Source organism: Anolis carolinensis, chromosome 2 (genome assembly GCF_035594765.1).
Source record: "Anolis carolinensis isolate JA03-04 chromosome 2, rAnoCar3.1.pri, whole genome shotgun sequence".
NCBI classification, from domain to species: Eukaryota; Metazoa; Chordata; class Lepidosauria; order Squamata; family Dactyloidae; genus Anolis; species Anolis carolinensis.
The window spans coordinates 102,332,351-102,354,336 of record NC_085842.1 but is presented as its reverse complement, the minus strand read 5'-3'; the positions used below and the strand labels follow the sequence as shown (position 1 = coordinate 102,354,336).

The window sequence follows — 21,986 nt, the reverse complement described above, 5'->3', positions numbered from 1 at the left end:
CCGCGAACTCCGGACATGGTGAGACGGTGAATCATTAGATCATAGTCAACGGTGTCAAACGCTGCGGTAAGGTCGAGAAGTACCAGAAGCGCTGATCCTCCGCTATCAGAATGACGACGGAGTTCATCTGTGATGGCAACCAGGACTGTCTCCGTCCCATGGCCAGGGCGGAAGCCTGACTGGAAAGGGTCCAGGCCGGCTGTATCATCCAACATTTAAAATAATATCATCCTAAATAGGCTGATGCAATTTTTCTCAATACTGTGTGTATAGAAGCATCCTACACATCACAAAGATGTTGACTAAAGATGAGATCGATGTGCCTGTGTCATGTGTTTATAGCATGTTCTTGCAATATAGCTGAAGATGACCTCCTTGAAGATCATGATCAGTCTCATGCTAAGTTTTAGTCTACAATCATCTACAATTACATGCCTATCTCTTACTGATGTGGGCCTGATTTTGCTACCTCCAGGTACTTTCATTCCACGATGCAATGAGGAAGGCTATTACAAAGCGACTCAATGCCATGGAAGTACTGGCCAGTGTTGGTGTGTTGATAAGTACGGCAATGAGATTGCCGGCTCAAGGAAGCAAGGGACTGTTAGCTGTGGTGAGTAATGGCACACTTCCTTCATAGACCAAATATTGTATGATCCCTTGTCCACTGCTGCAAGACTTGACCATGAGAGTACAATATGCCATAAGAAGAAACATCTTACCTGTAATGGTAAGTACGTTCAAGTCTTTGTATTTACCGTGCATATGGGCTCATAAAAGAAGCCTTTCTTCCTGAACAAGCAAGTTCAATATGAGCATGCATGACCATATGAAGATGTTTGATCTTTTTTTTTTCTGTCAGCTTAGAAACTACAGTAGTTTGTATTTAAATAAAATATGCTGTTGAGGTAGGCTAATATTTTTAAAAAGTGAATTTTAAGAGAATTTTATTGCTTCCCATACAATACCAAGTACACCATCAAGGAACCCTATAACCTAATGGTTCTCAGCCTGTGGGTCCCCAGGTGTTTTGGCCTTCAACTCTCAGAAATCCTAATAGTTGGTAAACTGGCTGGGATTTCTGGGAGTTGTAGGCCAAAACACCTGGGGACCCACAGGTTAAGAACCACTGCTATAACCTCAGAAAAGACTTACCTGTGTCATGTTTTATGCACTAGTTTTTTATATAGAGGCTTAGTCTGAACAACTGTTTCTAATATTGCCCCACCAAGGATACATACACAATTGCAGACACAAAATAACTATGTGTGGCTATTTCAGTATTTTCTTATACAGTTCGGCTCTTTATTGGTGGAAATTAGGTTTTAATAAAACATGTTAGCAAAAGAGAGAACCAGCAATCAGTGAAGTGCTATAACATTTTTGATAGCCAGAACATCATTAAAAGGCATCCAACTCTTATAAATTAACAGTTTCAGTTTGGAATTTCTTCTTCAGGCTTGAAGCCTGAAGATAATTTTGGATTGTGCATATGTGTTTAAATTTCACCTTCCTGCATTATAAGAGTGGGAAAGGTAAAAGCGTTCAAACTTCCTTTTGATAATACTTTCCATAGATAGTCTACGAAGTAGGTCATATTAGGCTGACAGATTGTTGCATACCTACACTGGTATTATTTGGTGTAGTGGTAAATCTGTGATGGGAATAAAAAGATCACCGCAAAGAAAGGAAGGCAAATTCTTCTTTGGTGTTACCTGGACAAGAAGGTTGCTGGCCCTAAGCAGACTTTTTTTTTTCCATGTCAGCCTTTCAGGGCAGATATTCTTAACTTAAAATGAACCATGGGGACGGTGGCTTACAAAATTATCAGCCCCATCTCACATATAGTTTTGGAAGCCATAGAGTGCTTTTGACCCCAAGTGGCCACAGAAAACTGGCACTGGCTAAATCAGATGCTTGGAGCCAGCAGCCATGTTTTCCAGACATTGTCTACATAAATGTTCTTTCCCTACAGCAATATGCAACCCAAGTAAATTGTCCCTATGTAAATTGTATGGACATAGTACACCATCAGGACTCCATCTAGACCAGGGGTCCCCAAACTAAGGCCCGGGGGCCAGATGCGGCCCTCCAAGGTCATTTACCTGGCCCCCGCCCTCAGTTTTATAATATAATATTTTATATCAGTTTTAATAATATAATATATTGTATATACATATAATATTGATAATAATCTTATTATTATCTTACAATAGAATACTAATAGTAATACCATATAATAATATTAATTATATGGTATATATTACATATTATATAATAGTATAGTGGTATAGTTCAATATAGTAATATATGATGCTAATATTGTGTTATGCTAATAATATAATATATTGTATGTACATACAGCTGCTCTGAGTCCCCTTCGGAGTGAGAAGGGTGGGATATAAATGTAGTAAATAAATGCAGTAAATAAATAATTAATTTTAGACTTAGGCTCGGCCAAAGTTTGACATGTCTTGAAGGCACACAACAACAACAACAATCCTAATTAACTTGACTATCTCATTGGCCAGTAGCAGGCCCACACTTTTCATTGAAATCCTAATAGGTTTATGTTGGTTAAAATTGTTTTCATTTTTAAATATTGTATTCTTTCGTTGTTGTTGTTGTTGCACTACAAATAAGACATGTGCAGTATGCATAGGAATTTTTTTTTTTCAAATGATAATTCAGCCCCTCAACAGTCTGAAGGATTGTGGACTGGCCCTCTGCTTAAAAAGTTTGGGGACCCCTGATCTAGACTCTCTGTATAGATTATTGGCAGGTGATTCTGAAGTATATCACAGGGACAGATGTTCAGTTAGTTATATGTTGGGTGCAGGTTATGTCTGCAAGAGTTCACCCACAATCTGAGCAGATAGTGCCGAAGTGCCCACCACTAGGTATACGTTGCAAGATGAAATCAACAGTTGTGCTCTGGCTTTCATGGCAACCCATTGCCTTTACTGGTCTCATTGGAGAGACTCTAATACGCTCTCAGAGATTCCACTCAATCAAGATTAAATTTGAAAACCTTGATTAGTACAGACTTGCCTGGGTTAACAAACCCTCTGGCTGATAATCCTTTTCCCAGAGGCTTTCAAAACATCCATCTAGCTGACCTCTTTTACTTCTAATCCTTTGTATAGTTGCTAGGGTCCCCTGCCCCACAAAAAATCACATTAAGAGGATGATAAAAGAGGAAACCTTCAAGTGATTTCTAGGAAATGTCCCCAAAATTGTTTACTTATATAGCTGAGTTAATTATTTTATTTTGCATCTGCAAATCAATGTACTGTATTGTTAGTTTAGAGTCAAAGGTTTGCTGAAACGTTGAATTACTCTTCTTTGTCTGGTGTAGAAACCTATCTCTGCCACTTTCCATATTACTTTTGCTTCTTGCATAACATTTCTGCTGAAGAAGTAATGTTCAACTCAAGTGAGATATACCTTTAAATCTATACACAGGAGGATACAGTTGCATCAAAATGAAGAGATCACTTTCCATAACTTTATTTTAGTACAGACAGTATACATAAGTTGCCAGCAATTTCATCTTTGGGTGTCCAGTATGGATATGCAGAGCTATTTATGTGAACCACAATCATAACAAACAAATCAAAAATGAACAAATCAACCCATGTATATTAATTCAGTTAAGAACGGGCCTTTTAATAACTTCCTTGAGCATCCTATTTTCCATATTATACAGGACTACAATCCGCCACCTCTAAAATTATGCTCAATACTTTCTTACATACTAACAGAAATTCACAGTTAGTGTTGTTTGTGATAGGTTTTTATGAGGTTTGCAATTTACTGAGACCGCCAACTCATTTCAGATATCTTCGAACACTCCTCAGATGGTGGTGTCTTTCAGTCACCATTGACCTGGAATGGATTTGAACCCACCATTTAGAGATGTAAGGTTCTGTCATCCACTATTGCTTCCTCCTGAAAACGCATGGTTTTGTGGGTGCAGCAGACTGTATGTTATTTTGAACACCTGTTGTCATGCCTTTCATTGGTAAAAATTCTTGTGTCTTTTTAAAAAAATAGTACACTTTAACTAGTAGGCCTAAATAAAGAGAGTCTGATATGTCTTGACAGAAAATTACACTGAAACTGTAACTTTGAATTCTTCCATGTTGCAGAAGAAGAGCAAGAAACCTCAGGGGATTTTGGCAGTGGTGGGTCAGTAATATTATTGGATGATCTGGAAGAAGAACATGAAACAACAAAAAAAGACAAAGAAGGGAAACAGAAGATCCATGTAAGAGCAGCTAATGATGATGATGATGATGAAGACGATGATAAGGATGATGAAATTGGCTATATATGGTAGTTCCAATAGCTCTGAGAACTCATGTTTTGCACAATATCACAAGTCATTTCGTAACTCTTCAATGGTAACTGAAGCATCAGGCATAATACACGGGCTCAGCCTAAGGCTGTATGGGCATTCCAATATGCACACCGATCTCCCTCAAAATGGGGCTCCCCTTTCACTTTACTGCAGGGCAAAACTCCACAAGCACAATGGAGGTTAGCATGCATTCATTGAAGTGAACTGGGAAGCACTTTCCCACACAAGAGCTCCTTGCACATGTGAGACTGGCTTTGCACACACATGTGCATTGGAGCTCCTGGGCCCAGCAAACTGCAGAATGGGGAACATTCTCTATCAAACTTGATTTAAGTTTGTACACTGTGTTTAGCTTGGAAGACAGCCTTCCCCCTCAACTAGCTACTGTTCTGAATAAGTGTAAGTATTGTTCTCTATTACTGGCATGGTGGTGCATTCTGTTTAGTCAAACTTCCATAGTTTAATCTATTCACACAGTGCATCATTTTTAATGAAATGCAGAACGCTGCAGGGAGTCAGCACATCTGAGCAACATTACTAGGCTCCTCTTCTTTCATCAATGTTGGAAGTTTTCAATTAATTGGTTTTTTTAATTGCACCATTCGTTGTAAGTTATTACTGTGTTTTCCTTCTTTAATGCCAAAAGCAGGTGGTTATTTTTTCTCTCCATCTGGGACTTGGTATACAAAATCAAATCCCTTAGCATCTTCCAGTGTGGCTTCAAATTGGAAGTCATTCCTTCTTACTTATTCTTCACTTACTCTGACACTGTTTGCCACAACGTATCTCCAGCAGAACCCAGTTAAGTAAGACTGTAGGACAAAATCTCATTTGACATCTACTGTCATTAACCAGTGTCAGTTTTGCTCAAATATAATCAATATAGTCTTCATTTTGTAAACTGTTTGAGAAAGCTTGAAAACCCTCTGTGCCTGTGTCTATAGGCTCATGCACAGGCATACAAACGTCTAGTAAGAAGAGTGGTTTTTCAAAGCATGTCAGGAAGAAATGCTTTCCAAAACTGCTTCTATATTTTTATTTTTTGCAATCATTTTGCCAGCTTGCAAGTCTTGGATTTTGCTTTGATCAAGTTTGCGCTAATGCTATGCAAGCTGCTTCTGCTTCCTAAATAGCATTCCACTGGATTTGCTGAAAATGCTTTTTCTTCATTTACTCTAAATGATTCCTTATTTGGAAGCACTGAAGCTGTCAGAGGCGCTAACCATCAAAAGTAATAAGCTGTCTTTGCTTTAGTTTAAATTATTAATATTTATTTGCTCTATTTTACAAGAAAAAACATCCTAAGGCAGTTGTGCTTATAGTTACTATCACTTCTGGTTAAAATGACACGTGATCACTTATGAGTCAGAGGAGCATGTTTAAAATTAATACGTAAGCCTCCTCGTCTGTGTTGCCATGTCGCCATAGCACCATCCCACTGCACCATGTGGCTCTTTGGTACAGGAACATGAAGGTGCCATAGCAAACGCTTTCTCATGTTTGTTATCCAAATAAGGGCAAAACATGATGAATGTGTCTGAGGAACATGGAGAGGATGAAAATGATTTTATAACAAGCCTCCTGATATTCTCATTAAATTCAAGGGAGTAATTGCCAGATGTTTCTTAAATTCTGCAGACACCAAGAGTCATGATCACTTTTGTCTGTCAGGGCAAACACAGTGCTGTTATATCAGAAATGATTTTGAACACTTCAAAAGAAAAAAAAGCTTATATTTCTGTGAGAAAGTGCTACTTTTTTATTGTGGATTTCTGTACAGTTTTCTGGCAGCTGCACAGTGGTATCTGTCCTCAGACTCTTGTCTGTTGTGTGTGATATTTAGCTTATTTATGCATTTTGCTTCTAGTGTCACAAGGTCTGGGGTTGCTTTTTTTAAACAGTGTGTTATAGAAAAGTCCGGTTGCATTGATGAGCCCTTCCAATAGTAATGCCAAATGCCATGATGTTAATATTGCATTTCGTCTATTTCTGTTGGTTTTGATATTGTCAGAAAGAGCAGCCTAAATTCATTGATCTTGTAAACTTTTAATAATACCTTGCTGAGACAGTGCCTCCCACATACAGCCTTAGCCTGACATCCTGGGCACAATGGATTCCAATATTTAAATGGGCAAATTGTCCTTTGGTTTGTCAAGGAACCAAAGGACCACCACTAGGCAACCATCCATAAATATAAATTTTCTATATCTAAATAAATGGATAGTCCATCCCTGTTGAAGTACATCCATATTATAGCTCTGGCGTGTTCATCTGCTTTAGCCAGAGCAGTGGAAACACTGGCTTGTTCTGTTGTGATTAAACGTAATGGGATCCAATGAAGACATTGGGCTCTGCTCTATTGCAATTTGGCCTCTGTCACAGCCCTTAGACCAGCTGTTGGATTCATATGGCCCTCCAGATGTTTCTGATTGCATTCTTTATGCTCTTGGTTTGGCTGCTGGATGTTGCAGTTCAACAACATGGAATCACAGAGTTGGAAGAGACCTCAAGGGACATCGACTCCAACCCCCGAGCATGCAAGAATACATGATCAATACACATCTAGGGAGCCACTCAGTTCTGACTCCTGCCTTTGATCAAAAATTGAACAATGGAGGTTTGTGTTGAATTTCTATCCCAAAGGTTGCCATGCAATGTGGGGGAAGGGGTGCTCTGCCTTCCTCTCCACTCCTGCTTCTCTCTCAGTAAAGCCATACAATTTCCTTTATGCAGGATGGTTATAACACACAAAACGTAAAAGACAGCTACTGACAGAGTCAGGCTTTTGGCTTCTTTGCAATGGGGATAGAGTCATGTCTTAGTTCAAGTGTAAAGTCTCTCCTATGTCTTTACAACTCCTAACTCATACTCACAAGGCACATCAGAGGATCGAGCCATGGGATTATTACTGTTGTAGCTCAGTCTCAGTGTTGAAAGCAATTAATAGGATTATAAATGCTTCTCAACAAAAAGAGGTTTGCCACTTTTAAGGGTTTCTTGGCTGTACAGTGAATTGTATATTATGAGCTTTGACTAGAGCTATTGAACAAATTAGTTACATAATGGTGAATTAGAAACTGTAGCGATGTACTCAGTTTCATCATATTGATCACTTAGATCAGTGGTTCTCAACCTGTGGGTCCCCAGATGTTTTGGCCTTCAACTTCCAGAAATCCTAACTGGCTGGGAGGCCAAAACACCTGGGAACCCACAGATTGAGAACCACTGGCTTAGATAATGTAATAAAACCTGCACAAACCAAGGTAACAGTGGTTTCAGCATGGGCATTATCTTTTTTTGTACTTCCAGGACAACTGCCATTTAGGTATTGTTCTCACTCGTTCGCTTGCGTATGTTCACATGCATATACACAATACCAGTGTATGAGCAGCTGTTCTTGAATGCATGTGTCAGTATGTGGCTATTTCATTTGTGTGCAGGAAACTAGTCAGAATCAATACTTGATCAACGTTATTCCCATAGAACCTATACCTATATCATATCAACATCAAGAAAACTTAATGAATAATGACTACAATATGCCATAGTTCTACAGGATATACCGTAATAAGCTTCATTATCTTCTGAACCAGGGCCATAATTTTTATGCAGATTACAATCTTGAAGTGAATTGTATTATTAATGGTGCAAGTCATATGGTTACACATCCAGACAAAATTTGAACAGCGGGGTTTTTTTTCTAATTTTGTGTGCCTGGCATCAGTGCTCTACCTAAATGCTGATTCCATTGTCTTAAAACATAAGTGATAGTTTTTAATAGGACTTTTGTATGTATTCACAGTCATGAACACATATTATATTGTAGTCTTTGAAATAGATGCTTCACATTCTTTACCTACAAATAAATAAAACATATTCATTCATTCTAGCAAATCTGGAATAATATAGCAAAATGAGAAAATTACAAGGAAGGATTGTATATATCAGCATAGAATTAATCAACAGAAGTGGAGCAACAATAGTTTCAAGAATCTTCATATTAATTTTTCCTACAAAATAAATAGTTGAAAACACATCCTGGTTCAAACTAATATTTATGGATTATATTCATTCTGACTTCTTCCCATTTGATTTCCTATTTCTATTTAAACAAATAAATCTTAACATTAAAAAAGGGCAAAATCTCAAGGGCATGTTGCAAAATTGCCACTTATTCTGGTAATTTCATTTGGATCATAGCACCAGCAGCAACTAAAGACATTCCAACCATGTCAGAGCTCAGTAGTAACTTAAGGGAAAGATCAAGTTTTTACAGTCAAGCACTCATCATTCTGTCCAAATAGTGTCAATGAAGCCACATGAAATTGCATCCTTATAATCACCAAATAATATGATAGACAACCCCACAATTTATGCTGTATCGTTTGCACCCCATGAGGAAGGGCTGGATATACACGTTTTAGGAACTGGAAAAAAAAATTAAACTTCAGGCAATTGTAGAGAAGTAGTACAATCCAAATACAAACCCATGGCTGGTTCTCTGAGGTCCCTATTAAGCCACCAAATAAATGATGCAATTTATTTCCCATTAAATTTCTTTTAGAGAATAAATATAACTACTATTTTGTTCTGATAAGCTAATAGGAGGCCTCCTATCCCAGTTGCTGTGAAAATTATTTATAGCATCTAATGGTTTGATTTCTACCAGACAAAATATAATGATGATGTTCCACTATGCCATATAAAAAGAACATAAAGTGGAGTTATTTTGTACAATAGTATATACAGTTTTGATACTGTGGTCAGAACCACTAGCAGGTTCAAAGAGGTTGCAATGAAGAGCAATCAAAGATGCATGCAAGACCAAGCCATAGAGTGACTTGTCTCTGAAAGTACACCCTCTATATTTCATGTCTGTCTCATGTAAATCAACTTTTTAAAATAACTAAGTCGCACTCAAGGATTCTTCAGGTGATTTCCTTATGCTACATTACAAAGACTGCCAATATTTTTTATACCAACTGACTTTTTTCTTTGATTTCTACACATACATTCATGTACAAATGATGAGATCCAACAAAAGCAACCTATAGGTGAAATAAAGATCCCATGTAATGATTTCATGCACACAAAAATGAGGTTATTTGGCAAAACAGCTCCACATCTGATTCATGGCTAAGACTCCAACTTCTTTCTGAATATTTCTGCAGAAATCCAAAAGAAGGAAAGTGAAGGCAGAACAATCAAGAGGAAGGGCAGATATAGCTATCCAGGTGGCAACGTGACATAACTCCCTTATGTACACACCCCAACAAAGAATCAGTGACCATTTGGATCAGGGACAGAGCTGTGCCTAAGCAAAGCTTAGCAGCTATTGTTTAGGACAGCATAAAGAAGCCATTCACATAAAGCAGTACTTCCTTACAAAACATCCAAAAAAGTAGTAATGTTAATGTAAATCCTTGTCATAGTAGCATAACTCAGCAACAAGATTCCAGCTATCATGTACACTGTACTGTTAAACATACTATCGTAACTACCAAGGTTGAATTTTCAGATCAGATTTTGGGAGGTGTGGAGAATTACTTCCCATTTATTGGCCATTCCTCCCAAAAAGTGATGAATGCTGTCAGTTCTAATGGTGTTGACCATTAACTGGATCAAGAAGATAGTCTTAGGTAGCGATATAGCCACTGTGACATATAGGAATCTCTGGAGCAAGTCCTACAACAATTTTCATTTGAGTTCTTTAAAGTCACAGGAATTCCTTTGGTTTTCTACCCACTTCCAATCAAAATAAAGCTTTCTAAATGTATGACTCTCACTATTTCTGCCACAATGAAATGATGAAAACTCAAATGGCTATGCATATTTCCAAAGGGCTATGTTCCTTAACCCAAAATGTCCATAACATTAATATTCCTGAAGTTCATTTGAGCAGAAGACAAGGGACAAAACATTGAACTGGAAGGAGAGTTCCAGATCAGGGGTGAGAGTAAAATTTTCTAATGATCTCTGTTAGTCACCAAATCAGAAATAAGATTGAGTTCTAGTACAATGCAGCGAAAAGTAGAAAACCTTCCAAATAATTGACAAATTGTGGGAGTAGACCAGCAAGATTCTTTTTCAGCACAACAACTTCATCCCCTCCTCCTCTACCATATCAACGAGGAAGACTGGCTGAACTGTAAACTGTGGGCCCTTCCACACATGCATCATAACCCAGGTTAAACTGGGTGGTGGCTAAGCGATGTTTAGCTAAAATGCAGGAAGAATCAGATTAAAGGACACAAAACACATTCCAAAGTAAAGGAAAAATCCATAAATCCAAACACTTCAAATCCCAAGCATTTTGGATAAACAATACTCAACCTGCATTTGAGAAGATTAATTCTAGCACCTTCAAGCCTTTCATATCCCTTTCAGCTGGTGCATGGATAATGGAATACAGGCAAAGGTTTACCCTTCCTCCCTCCTATTGAGTGCACATTTCCACTCTCTCAAAGCTTTCCTTCCAAATCTTCAATAATATGACCTTACTAATTTTAACTGATTTTTTGCAAAACAGAACTCATAACAAAAAACTAGTTTGACATCATTGGATAAATTATGTAGCACAGTACAGCTGTATTTATGGAAACTTTCTCTACATCAGTGGCATTTAACATGCATTGAAGTGCAAAATATGGTCATTGACAGTCCATGCTGTATATTTCTGCATGAGATTTACCTTGATGTAAATGGCTTGTGCAAAACTGTCAGCCTAATTTAAGATAATAGTCTCCCAGCACATTATTTAAGAAGTCTCCTAAAAGCAAAGACAAATAATTATATACTGGAAACAATTTAGAACAGCATCTTCATTGTTTAAATTAGGTTGAATTATTTTGACCTCTTTTATTCACTAAATCCAACACCGTTATTACCCCCCCCACACACACACACACACAGAATTTCTATGTGATCTTATGAAGCATTCAACAAAGCATCCAGTATATAGAAACTGAAACAAATGTTTAAAATGTGAGGGGGGGGGTTGGGGGGGGAGAAGCCTTTAATTATCTGAACAGATCCTGATAGCCTTTCACACATGATTTCTCTAGAAACCATTGAAAGCCACAACTGGTAAAAAAAATAATTGGGATGTAGTAACAACTTTTTAAAAACTAACTTCACTTAAATGTTACTATTTTAACAACTCATTAAAATTTCCTGGAAAAGCATGTAAAGCAATGTGCCTATTATTTCCTAATTTATAATCCTGTTTGTTCACTATTGACAACTAAACAATTAATGAAGGCACCATTACATTCATGCTGCAGGAGCTTTTTTTTATGCCTTTCCATTCCAGTTTCAGAACATTTTTGAAGAAAGATATTCCAATTCAGAAAAGCATTAAACAAAATACAGTAGAGCCGTTGGCTATTATACCAAATAGCAGAATTAAATATTTTAATTCTCCCATATGACAACCTGAAGCTCTTAACTTGCCCCTAGGTTAGCTAAATTGGTTTCTATTTGAAAGCCAAACTACTCAGTTTTCCTTCATATGACTGAACTGCCGAAAATGAAGGGAAAGTGCAGAGCAAAAAGGTTCCTACACTAAAAAGGAGACTATCCCTGTAGTCTTCAACCAATTACTCCCACAACTTCAACAGAGCCTGTTTCTAATGAATAAGCTTTGAGAATTACAACCTAATTCTGTCATTTTATCCTAACCAAAAATGATGACAGAAAAAAGAAAAACCACACTGAAGTTTTGTAAGATTTTTGTATTTTTGCTCCTCTATGTGCTTTTTTAATGCCCACAAATAATGGATCCAAGACTATTGCCTACCCCACCATGACAAGTCAGGCATACTACAGTATTCAATTACATAATGATCCAATGCACATGAAAATAAATTTCACTGAATTTAGGGGGACTTCCAACCAAATATAAATAGGGTCAAGCTGCACCTCTGTGCTGAGCTGCTACTCTTTAGTTTATTTTATTGTCATACTTGAAGTAACACAATTAGTGGATGGTTTGCTTATCTGCCTTCTTGTAGCAAAGAAATAGTATAAGGTGCAATCTAACCTAGGCTGAGCACTTTTCTCTCACACTGGTAAATGGCAGAGTTTATTCAAATCCGTGGGAATTGCTTAACTCATTGAATCTACGACTATCATTTGTATCCGACCCCCAGAAATCTCAGTTCACAAATTCTACTCCATAAATATATGTATTTGTTGACTTGCACTGCAGTCTTCTTTTTTCTGTTGTTCACTATTCTTTTAATGCACAGACTGCTTTCTACAGTGAATACACATCAAAAAGCCCTTTCTACAGTAGGTGGTACTTGGTCTTTTTATACTTTTCTCAATGCTGCTGATGTCCGTTACTGTTTAATGTGTAGCGTTGTAAGAGATCCAAAAAATAAGTGTTTAAGTTTTATGTCCCTACTGTAGATGGAATGTACAATATCATAGTTAATTAGAGTAGCACAGTAAATTATGAATGCTTTTTCCCCATGAAGACTTAAATGGAATGTGAACATTTTGCTGATTTCCTTGGTTAACTGTAAATGCTGAATTGTAGTCCTAAGTAGTTGCATTTTTGTCTGTCTCAATAAATTTTAATTTGTATGCGACTTTGTTCTCTGTCATTTTTTAAGATTACTGGAATGTAACAAAACAATATGCTACGTCTTTTCCACAGTACAGTAGAGTCTCACTTATCCAAGCCTCTGGATAATCGAAGCCATTTTTGTAGTCAATGTTTTCAATATATCGTGATATTTTGGTGCTAAATTCATAAATACAGTAATTACAACATAACATTACTGTGTATTGAACTACATTTTGTGACAAATTTGTTGTATAACATGAAGTTTTGGTGCTTAATTTGTAAAATCATTACCTAATTTGATGTTTAATAGGCTTTTCCTTAATCCCTCCTTATTATCCAAGATATTCGCTTATCCAACATTCTGCCGGCCCGTTTAGCTTGGATAAGTGAGACTCTACTGTATTTCAAACCAGGAAGTAAATCTGAATCAAAGCAATCCTATACATGCTTTATGCATGCTTTAAACATGGAAAGGGTTGGCAGGAAATGAAAGGTTAATCACGGTTAATCATGGGGTGAAGGAAGACCAGCAAAGGGATGCACACAGCATCATGTTTCAATGGCCTCATACGATAAAGTCCCAATTTATTTATTTATCTATCATATTTCTGTCCTGCCTTTCTCTATCCCAAGGGGGACTCAAGGCAGTTTACAAATGGCACTTGCATAGTGCCTTGGACATAAAAAAAACCCCTCTCATCTGTGCTCAATAGACTTAACTCTGGCAGTGGTGGAACCAAGGAAAGGCCCTCTCACTGAAGAACTGAAAGCTTAAAATATATCATTCCTTGTCCTTACAATCTTTTTCCCTCTTTAATTGAAATGATAAAATAGCCAGTGAAAGAAAATTCCAAAGGCAATTATGTTCCTAACAGAAACAGAAGAAACCTAGAATCACTGACTACAATTGTGGAAAATGAAAGTTTTCACTGAATGGTTTTTGGAGTATGGAGTCCTTTGCTGGGCTGGCGAGACAGAGAGAAATACTGTAATCTCCCTGTGCCATAGACCATGGTACTGTCTCCATGTATCTCAGCCACTCTCTTCCAAGCAAACAGAGAATCTGGCAAAAGGCTCTCTTACTTCATCCTCCCCATGTAAATAGCAGTGAGGGCTTTAGTAAAGTTTTCAGCACATGTGCACACATGGATTTGCTGGGGATTTGTTTGGACCTAGAGGCCTATGGATGATAGGTATAGAGAAAGAGGACTTATAGGTGGCCTTGTTGTTCTGTAAAAAGTCTTTTATTGGAATGAGCTGGCAGGTGTAGCCAATTTTGCAAATGCTTCACTTTCCAATGCTGGCTGCAATACTGATTGTGGAAAATGGAAATTGGGATGGAAATCACACAACCCTCCAGGTGATCTGCAATTCCAGATATTCCTCACTACTGGCTATACGTGGGCTGTACGACCCATGATCTAGGTCCTGTTAAGAATAATTACCAACCAGAACTGGAGGGAATACAAGTTAACCTTCACACATCATTAAATATCATCCAGCAGGAATAAAACATTTCCATGATAGCTGGAACTCTTGAAAACTACTGGAATAGATTAACTCCAAAATTTAAATTTTCTTTATGCTCAAAGTACCAGCAGATCAGCAGATACCCTAAGAAAATACCAAATAGTTATTTACCTAGACCAAACTCTCATCATACTTTGAAAGATTCAATTTACAACTACATGCAGCACAATATATGTGTGTGTGTGTGGGGGGGGGGGGGGGTTAAAGACAGAAAGACAGTCATAGCACATAACCCATTGAAAGCAATGCAGTATAGACTGGTGGAATCAGCATTTAAATTTACATTTTGAAATATGCACACCAACTTTACATCTACTGTGCCTGCTCGAGCAAATGATACACAGTGGAGAGAGAACATCTGAGATGAGTTAAAATGACTGCTTCTACTCCCACCTCCCCATTAGGCAGAGAGCTATTATAATGGGGAAAATGTACAGCCAAGTTGTATTACCAGCTTATAATGAATACCACAGGAGTCTAAATTAGCAGTCTGGTAATCATTTCTGGTTGAGGAAGTTCCAAGATACAAAATGATTTCCAAATATCAATAAAAATAAATATGACTGCAGCTCCTTGGGGTTCCCATGGGGTGTGAGAGAAAGTGAGCCTCTTTGCCAAAGACTGCTGGTGCCTGCCTCATCAAACTACAAATCCCAGGATTCCATAGCATTGAGCCATAGTAGTTAAAGTGGTAGGGCAAACTGCATTAATTCTACTGTGTGAAACTAGCCTAGTATATGGCTATGCATACTCTGAGAGAAGGAACTTAGTGCTTTAATAATCATGCATTAAATTAGCAAATTGAGTGTTTCCAAGGCCCCAAGATCCAAAATCACCAAACAGTAACAGAAAAGGAAACAGAAACTATCATGATGATGGTGGTGGTGGTGGTGATTATTTATTTATTTATTTATTTATTTATTTATACCCCGTATTATCTCCCCAAAGGAGATATGTAAAGTGGCTTTGACATAACATTTTTCTACTAAAACAGAAGACAAACTAGGGACCTCATTGCATGAACTTTTGGCTCCATTTCTATGTGCTGCAGAAGAAGAGGCCCACCGGAGTCCCATGGAGGCCATTGCATGGTGTAAGTGCACTTCCAGTGGGGCTCTGTGGGGCTCCGTTTCCATATCACATGGAAACTGAGCCAAAAGTCCGTCTTCAGAAGTTGGGTGTTACCCGACTCCAAACATCTTAAAATGGAGAAAGATGAGCAGAAGATGGGGAAAGTAGGTGGGGTGTCTGGCCATCCCAGAAGACAGGGAAAGATGGTAGGGAACAAAGTAAGACATGTCAAAAATACATAGTATGACTTTACATAGGATTTGTGCTACATTAAAACAGTAAAGACAAATATTACTCAAGTAAAAAGACATTAGATATTAAATAACAAAAAAATAAACACTAAACTGATCTGAGAATCTGCTATTGCTTGTGGAATGAAGCTCTCAATGTCAGAACAAAAACAAGCCTATTCATAAAAAAAAGTCAGACAAGGGCCTAATCCTGTTGTTATTCCTGACTGTAGCAGACGCAGAGCACCAGTTGAAGTTACGAATGTTTGATTCATCATCCAACAACTGATTGAATTTCTAGTATAGTTAGAACTAATGAACAGGGTTTCAGCCAAGCTTTTTAGCAGATAACATTTCTTAATAATTATTATTATTGTTATAAAAACGTTATTTGTATTCCGCCCTATCTCCCCGAGGGGACTCAGGGTGGATTCCAACATAAAATGGCAAACATTCATTGCCTCCATAGCCAAACTGGGAGTAGTCTACAAGTCAAATAAATAAATAAACTAACTAACTAACTAACCTCACATCAATTTAAAGTCTAAATTCAATAAATTAAACCTAACATCAATAAATTAACCTACGTGTAGTCAAACTAAAATATATATATATATATATATATATATATATATATATATATATAAAATCCAAACAAGTATCCACATTAGTTTACAACAGCCAACTAGAATTCACAGTGTGGGTCAAATGCTGACCATTGGGCTGGCATGGACTAGGAAGGTCCAAATATAATACAGTTCTCATCCAGGGCCCGGGAGTGATCTCTCTTTTAATCTAATCTAATCTAATCTTTTAATCTCTAATCCATCTCCTCTCCATATGCTAGTGAGCATAAATAGGTCTTCAGTTGTTTTTTGAAGGAGAGGAGGGAGGGGCCAGATTTATTTCTTTAGGGAGGGAGTTCCAGAGGTGTGGGGCAACCACGGAGAAGGCCCTCTCTCTCGTTCCCACCAGCCGTACTTGAGATGGGGGTGGGACCAAGAGCAGGGCCTCCTCCGCTGACCACAGTGCCCGGGATGGTTTGTAAGAGGAGATGTGTTCAGTCAAATAGCCTGGACCCGAGCCATTTAGGGCTTTAAAGGTAATGACCAGTACTTTGTATTTAGCCCGGAAGCGGACCAGCAGCCAGTGGAGCTGCCACAACATGGGAGTAAGATCAGCTTTATGGAAATCATATTTTACACTTCAGGGGGGCTGATACATTTATAGTATAAGTTAATGATACTACTGTCCAGACTGTTAAGGAATAAAATAATACATTATTCATGAAACAGCGTGCTTAATTTATTTTTTCCCTAAGAAGAGGTCACAGAGCTTTATTGGTGCATCTGCACCTACTTATTTGCTCAAACCAAGAAGATGTGAAAATGGACTACTTGGCTTGCTATAGAATTTAGAAATTCTGGTGTGAGCAGCTCTCCTGATGCTGAAACTAGGAAACATTTCTTGTACCACCTTTACTGCTTGCATGAAGCTGGAAGAGAACACTTGATGTGGATCAATTTCTTAATTGAGAAAAACCAGGACCTAAGATGTAAAAATTCTATATTGTGTCCACAGAGCATAACATTGTGCTTGCATAGTGATACTTTCTGTTTTTGGAAGGCAGCTTCTACACACCAGGATGCTCTGTCATGGCCTTTCAATGAACTGAGAGGGATGATAGCAAGAGGCATCCAAGCAGCCCCAGGAGAAAAGAGTCCACGTTATTTGTCAGGATCTCTAGTGACTAGTCAGAGATCCAGGAGCATAATAATACCTCTCTTCTGCCGGCTGCAGAAATATAGGTCACTGGTGCCTGGAGTGGAGACTCCTGCTATACCTCCCTTGCCAGTAAATAGCTGTGAGATGACTTTGTAAAGAAGACATTTTACATTGTCCAAAAAGGACAGGAGCATGTGTAACCTAGGGTTATGTATTGATTTATCACCAACTTTCCCTAGAAGTCAATATGACTAAAATGACACTGTCATACTTGATCATATCATAAGAAGATATGACTCATTGGAAAAGACAATATTGCTTGGTAAAGAAGGCAGTAGCAAAAGAGACAGACTGCATTCTAGATAGACTAGGACACAGAACAATGGCTTCAAACTACAGGAAAGGAGATTCCACCTGAACATCAGGAAGAACTTCCTCACTGTGAGAGCTGTTCGACAGTGGAACTCTCTCCCCCGGGCTGTGGTGGAGGCTCCTTCCTTGGAGGCTTTTAAGCAGAGGCTGGATGGCCATCTGTCGGGGGTGCTTTGAATGCGATTTCCTGCTTCTTGGCAGGGGGTTGGACTGGATGGCCCATGAGGTCTCTTCCAACTCTACTATTCTATGATTCTATGAAAGAAACCATCGTCCTAAGTCTATTACTGGATTCCTCGGGTTATCATAAGTCACAGTCATATCACTAACAGGATTCTGACCTGTGCAAAACAAAGTACTTTTAAAAGCAACCTAAAGAGTGGAGTGGCAGGGGCATAACTGGGACTGTTTCTGCCAAACTGGGACAGTTGGGAGGGCATGAAAGAGACCTTGTTTGTCTCTCCCTTTTCTTGTTTACTATACAAGGGAAGGGCTGAAGTGACATTTGTTGGCCAATGTCACAGCAAGACATTGTTTACCAATATAAGAAAACTTAAAACACAGTTAAAGAATGAATAGTTATTTTACTTCCCTGCTAGATCAAAATAGGACTGATCTCATGTAACACCAAAGCTATCACAGAAAGTTTCCACTGAAAATCTTTCATATCAGTTTTTTTAAAGGCAGAAGCCACATGGAAAGAAATTCTTGTAAGGGTCCAAAACAAAATACTATTGGTGTTTTTAATCTTGCACTTCATAAAATGTTAGGTCAAGCTTATACCATCAGTTCTCATAGAACGACAGAATAGTGTAACATTGTCTGAAATTCTTCCAGGCTTGTTACATGCCTTCAAGTTGCCTCCAGCTTATGACCCTAAAGAGAACCTATCATGGGGTTTTCGTGGCAAGATGTGTTCAGAAGAGGTTTGCCTTTGCTTTCCTCTGAGGCTGAGAAAGTGTCCAAGGTCACCCAGTGCATTTCCATGGCTGAATAGGAATTTGAACCTTTGTCTCCAGAGACATAGTCCAACATTCAAATCACTGTGCTGGTATGGATATTCATTAACATAGATAAGGAAATTACAATGGCACTGAAAACAACTCAGGTCCAGCTTATGCATTTGATTTACTACCTTGTCACACGGCCACTGAAAGTATCCCACACTGCTTTGCTTCACCGCAGGGCATGGGGAAGCAGCCCAATGCTCCACATCACCACGCTCTTCCAGCAACTGATTTCATGGGGCGAAGCATGGTGTGCACATGGTGTGCGCAACTCCTCCCCCCCTCCATTAAAATCAATGGCAACATGCGAAGCATTCCGTGTTGCCATGGCGGCACACCAGTTCCGCTGTCCTTCACCCACAGAGCCAGCACAACGTCATCTGATGGGAACCGGCCAGCTCTATGGGTGACTGGGGCTAGATCGGCATATGCCGCCATTTTTAGCCCTGTATAATGTTGTTAGTCAAAGATATACGGCAGCACACAGACTGCCAGGAGACCACTACTAACCAGCATTAGAAGGAAATGGCCTATGATACTACCCTCTTTGTTCAGTCAAAGATTTATTTATTTATTTCATGTCAAAAGCATTGCATAATAAATAAGTTTAAAAGTGATAAAATAAAGGAATCACAAACAGCTAAATAGTTTTAGACCTCTTCCGTGCATGAAGCAGGGCATTGTGGGCAAGCATACATATGAGGAGTTGTTTGTTCTGCTCCACAGTCAAATAAGGTGGAGGATTCCTCCAGGTAGTGCCATTTTGCCAAGTTGTCTTTTGATCTGCCCGCTCCGCTTCTCAGTCTATTTGGGGATTTCCAAGTTGCCCATTCTTGGTCAAAGATAAAAGAGAGAGACAATAAGGAGCCAGGGTAAGAATGCTGCTGCAACTCACAACCCTCAAGAACCAGCAATACAGAAGTCAAGGAGTAACAATTATACACTTGCAAAACCCATACTCACCTGACAACAGCAGTGGAGCCCCCAGGACCATGAAGAAGATGGGGATATCACCCCCTCCTTTCTGGTCCTGTGGGCACCCCATTCATATGTCAGCAGTGACTCCAGGGATGACCAGGAGCTCATATGAAATGTCATGGCTGGATAGGAGCAGCAGTGACATAGAGGAGGCTAAATGTTGGCCATCCTTGCACAGTGGATGTATTCCTGGGCCACCTGAGCAATGACCCCAGATTAAGGTCTGCTCCAGGGCACATTTACACTAGGCTGAACTGCTTGGTGTAGGTCAGTACCCAATTTAAGGAAAAAATGATTGGTCAGTCAGACTATTCATCAATTTGTCTCTTATCTGTCAGCACCCACTTTTCCTGTATCTCTCCCAGAATCCAAGGTGAGTGAAACAGTTCTTTACAGGAGGCTCAAAGATTGTGTATGAATGCACTGGTGCTGAAACCAAGTGTTCAACCAAGCCATCAAGAGGATTGGCCGTGAGAGACTGCCTGATACTAATGGCTAGAGGCCATGGGGCAGGTTATTTGTTAGTCTTTGCATGGGTCCCTTGGATGTAGATAAAAGCCAAATATTGAGCAGGTGACAGCACATAGGGGTGTGTAAGAGTTTAGTAGTGAAAGCACCACAGAATTTCAGGACAGATACATTCAAACCTGATGTCAGTGCTGAGCTAAGCCGTTCTAGCTCTAAGTGCCACAACTGCTTCCTGTGGATTCCTGGGGTTTGTAGCTTTCTCAGGCAGTAAAATTCTCTGGAAGAAAAATATAATCTTAAAGTGATATCAAAATGCTCTAACTGTGCAGCATGGAATGTGTCCTGGTTGCATTTCAGGTGGCTTTATCTTGTTTGAGTGCACTGTAACTGAAGGTATTCTTTTTGCAGAACTGCAAAAATAATCTCACTTTTTTGACAGTGTACCTTCTACAAATTTGTCATACAAGCTCACCCTCCATCATGTTCTGCGCTGTTTTTCATCTTTTAGTAACAAAATTGCTTGTCAATTACATGTAAATTGCTGACTCATATGAGCGTCCAAACTGCTCCCCTAAGCAAAACTCAGTCAAAGCAGCTTTAAAATTCTGGTTCTATTGTACTAAAGATATTTGCTATTAGAAGAAATCTATTTTAAAAGCCCAAACTCCCAAAAGAGCAAGAATTTTGACAGAGCTAAGACAGGAGTCTTGTTTTGTTTTTTCAAATACAAGCATGGCTAGTGGGGCTTGGTCAGAAAAAGCTATTGGGGTCTTAAGATCATTACTGTTACTATATAGCAGACACTCGACTTTCAAGGGGGTTAGGGGCACAGGCCCCCCATGAAAGTGGATAAATTGCAAATAAAATGCCATTTTTTTAAACCTAGAGAACACCTTTCTAGGAGTCTATAGGTCCTCCAGCACAACTCTATTTCCAGCAGTGATTGACCATGGAGTCACACTAAAGGACTTAGAGATTCCTAGACAGGACATATTAATCAAAACCGCTATTATCAAATCGCAAAAGCTAACCCTGCAAATGTGGAGGGCTGACTGTATGTGGAATCTCTTGCAAATTGTTTTCCTGGCTGATGTTAAAAGTTTTATTGATTCAATGTGGTATCTTTCCTAGATAACTAAGGAATCCCTATGATTAACAGTATAAATATTTTAAGCACAAATGTAGAAAATACAGCCTGCCTGATTCCTTTAGTCCAAGAACATGAACAAATCAATGCATTCTGGTCCTTCTTACAGTTAGTCACACTCTGGGTCTGGACCACTGTGAAACTTACACATTTGCTCTGTTCTGCACATCAGGACAACTTTTGGATTTAAAAAATGCAACTGGAACACTTTTATGTGCACTTGCCATGTTATATCTAATTTGGCCTCCATGTTTGCCAGATGTATACACTTATAACCGCTATCTCCATTAAGCTATATTTTCAAGTAGCCCTTTTCTCTACTGGGCCCTTTTTAATGCAGAAACTAGCAAAAAAAAAAAAACAACAGGACTGATTGAACTTTGAAAGAAGCAAAAGCAACTGGCAGCATCTTTGCTTTTATTATGCAAGCCAAGTTATAGGAGGAAAGAACTCAAGGGCTAAATCAGACCCTTGCCTCGTGCTTGACATTTAGAAAACCCAACAAGGAAGCTCCCCCCATTTA

General features: G+C 38.8%; 1 protein-coding gene and 1 long non-coding RNA gene across 5 annotated transcripts in view; one reads left to right on the top strand and one right to left on the bottom strand.

Moving 5' to 3' along the window:
* The window catches only part of spock1 (SPARC (osteonectin), cwcv and kazal like domains proteoglycan 1), an 862,727-nt gene that overhangs the window by 718,181 nt on the left and 122,560 nt on the right, over positions 1 to 21,986 (top strand). For 2 of the 4 annotated variants that reach the window (XR_010003848.1, XR_010003847.1), the window contains exon 10: positions 476 to 613. Coding sequence is in view for 2 of the 4 variants with exons in the window: in XM_062973887.1 (XP_062829957.1) it covers positions 476 to 613; positions 4,152 to 4,342 (329 nt within the window). In the remaining 2 variants the exon portion in view is untranslated. Of the gene's footprint in view, positions 1 to 475; positions 614 to 3,839; positions 3,921 to 4,151; positions 12,958 to 21,986 lie in introns of those variants that run through there. The other 2 variants (XM_062973888.1, XM_062973887.1) reach the window with 2 other exon arrangements.
* The window catches only part of LOC134297108 (uncharacterized), a 243,116-nt gene that overhangs the window by 119,023 nt on the left and 102,107 nt on the right, over positions 1 to 21,986 (bottom strand). The window lies entirely within an intron of this gene.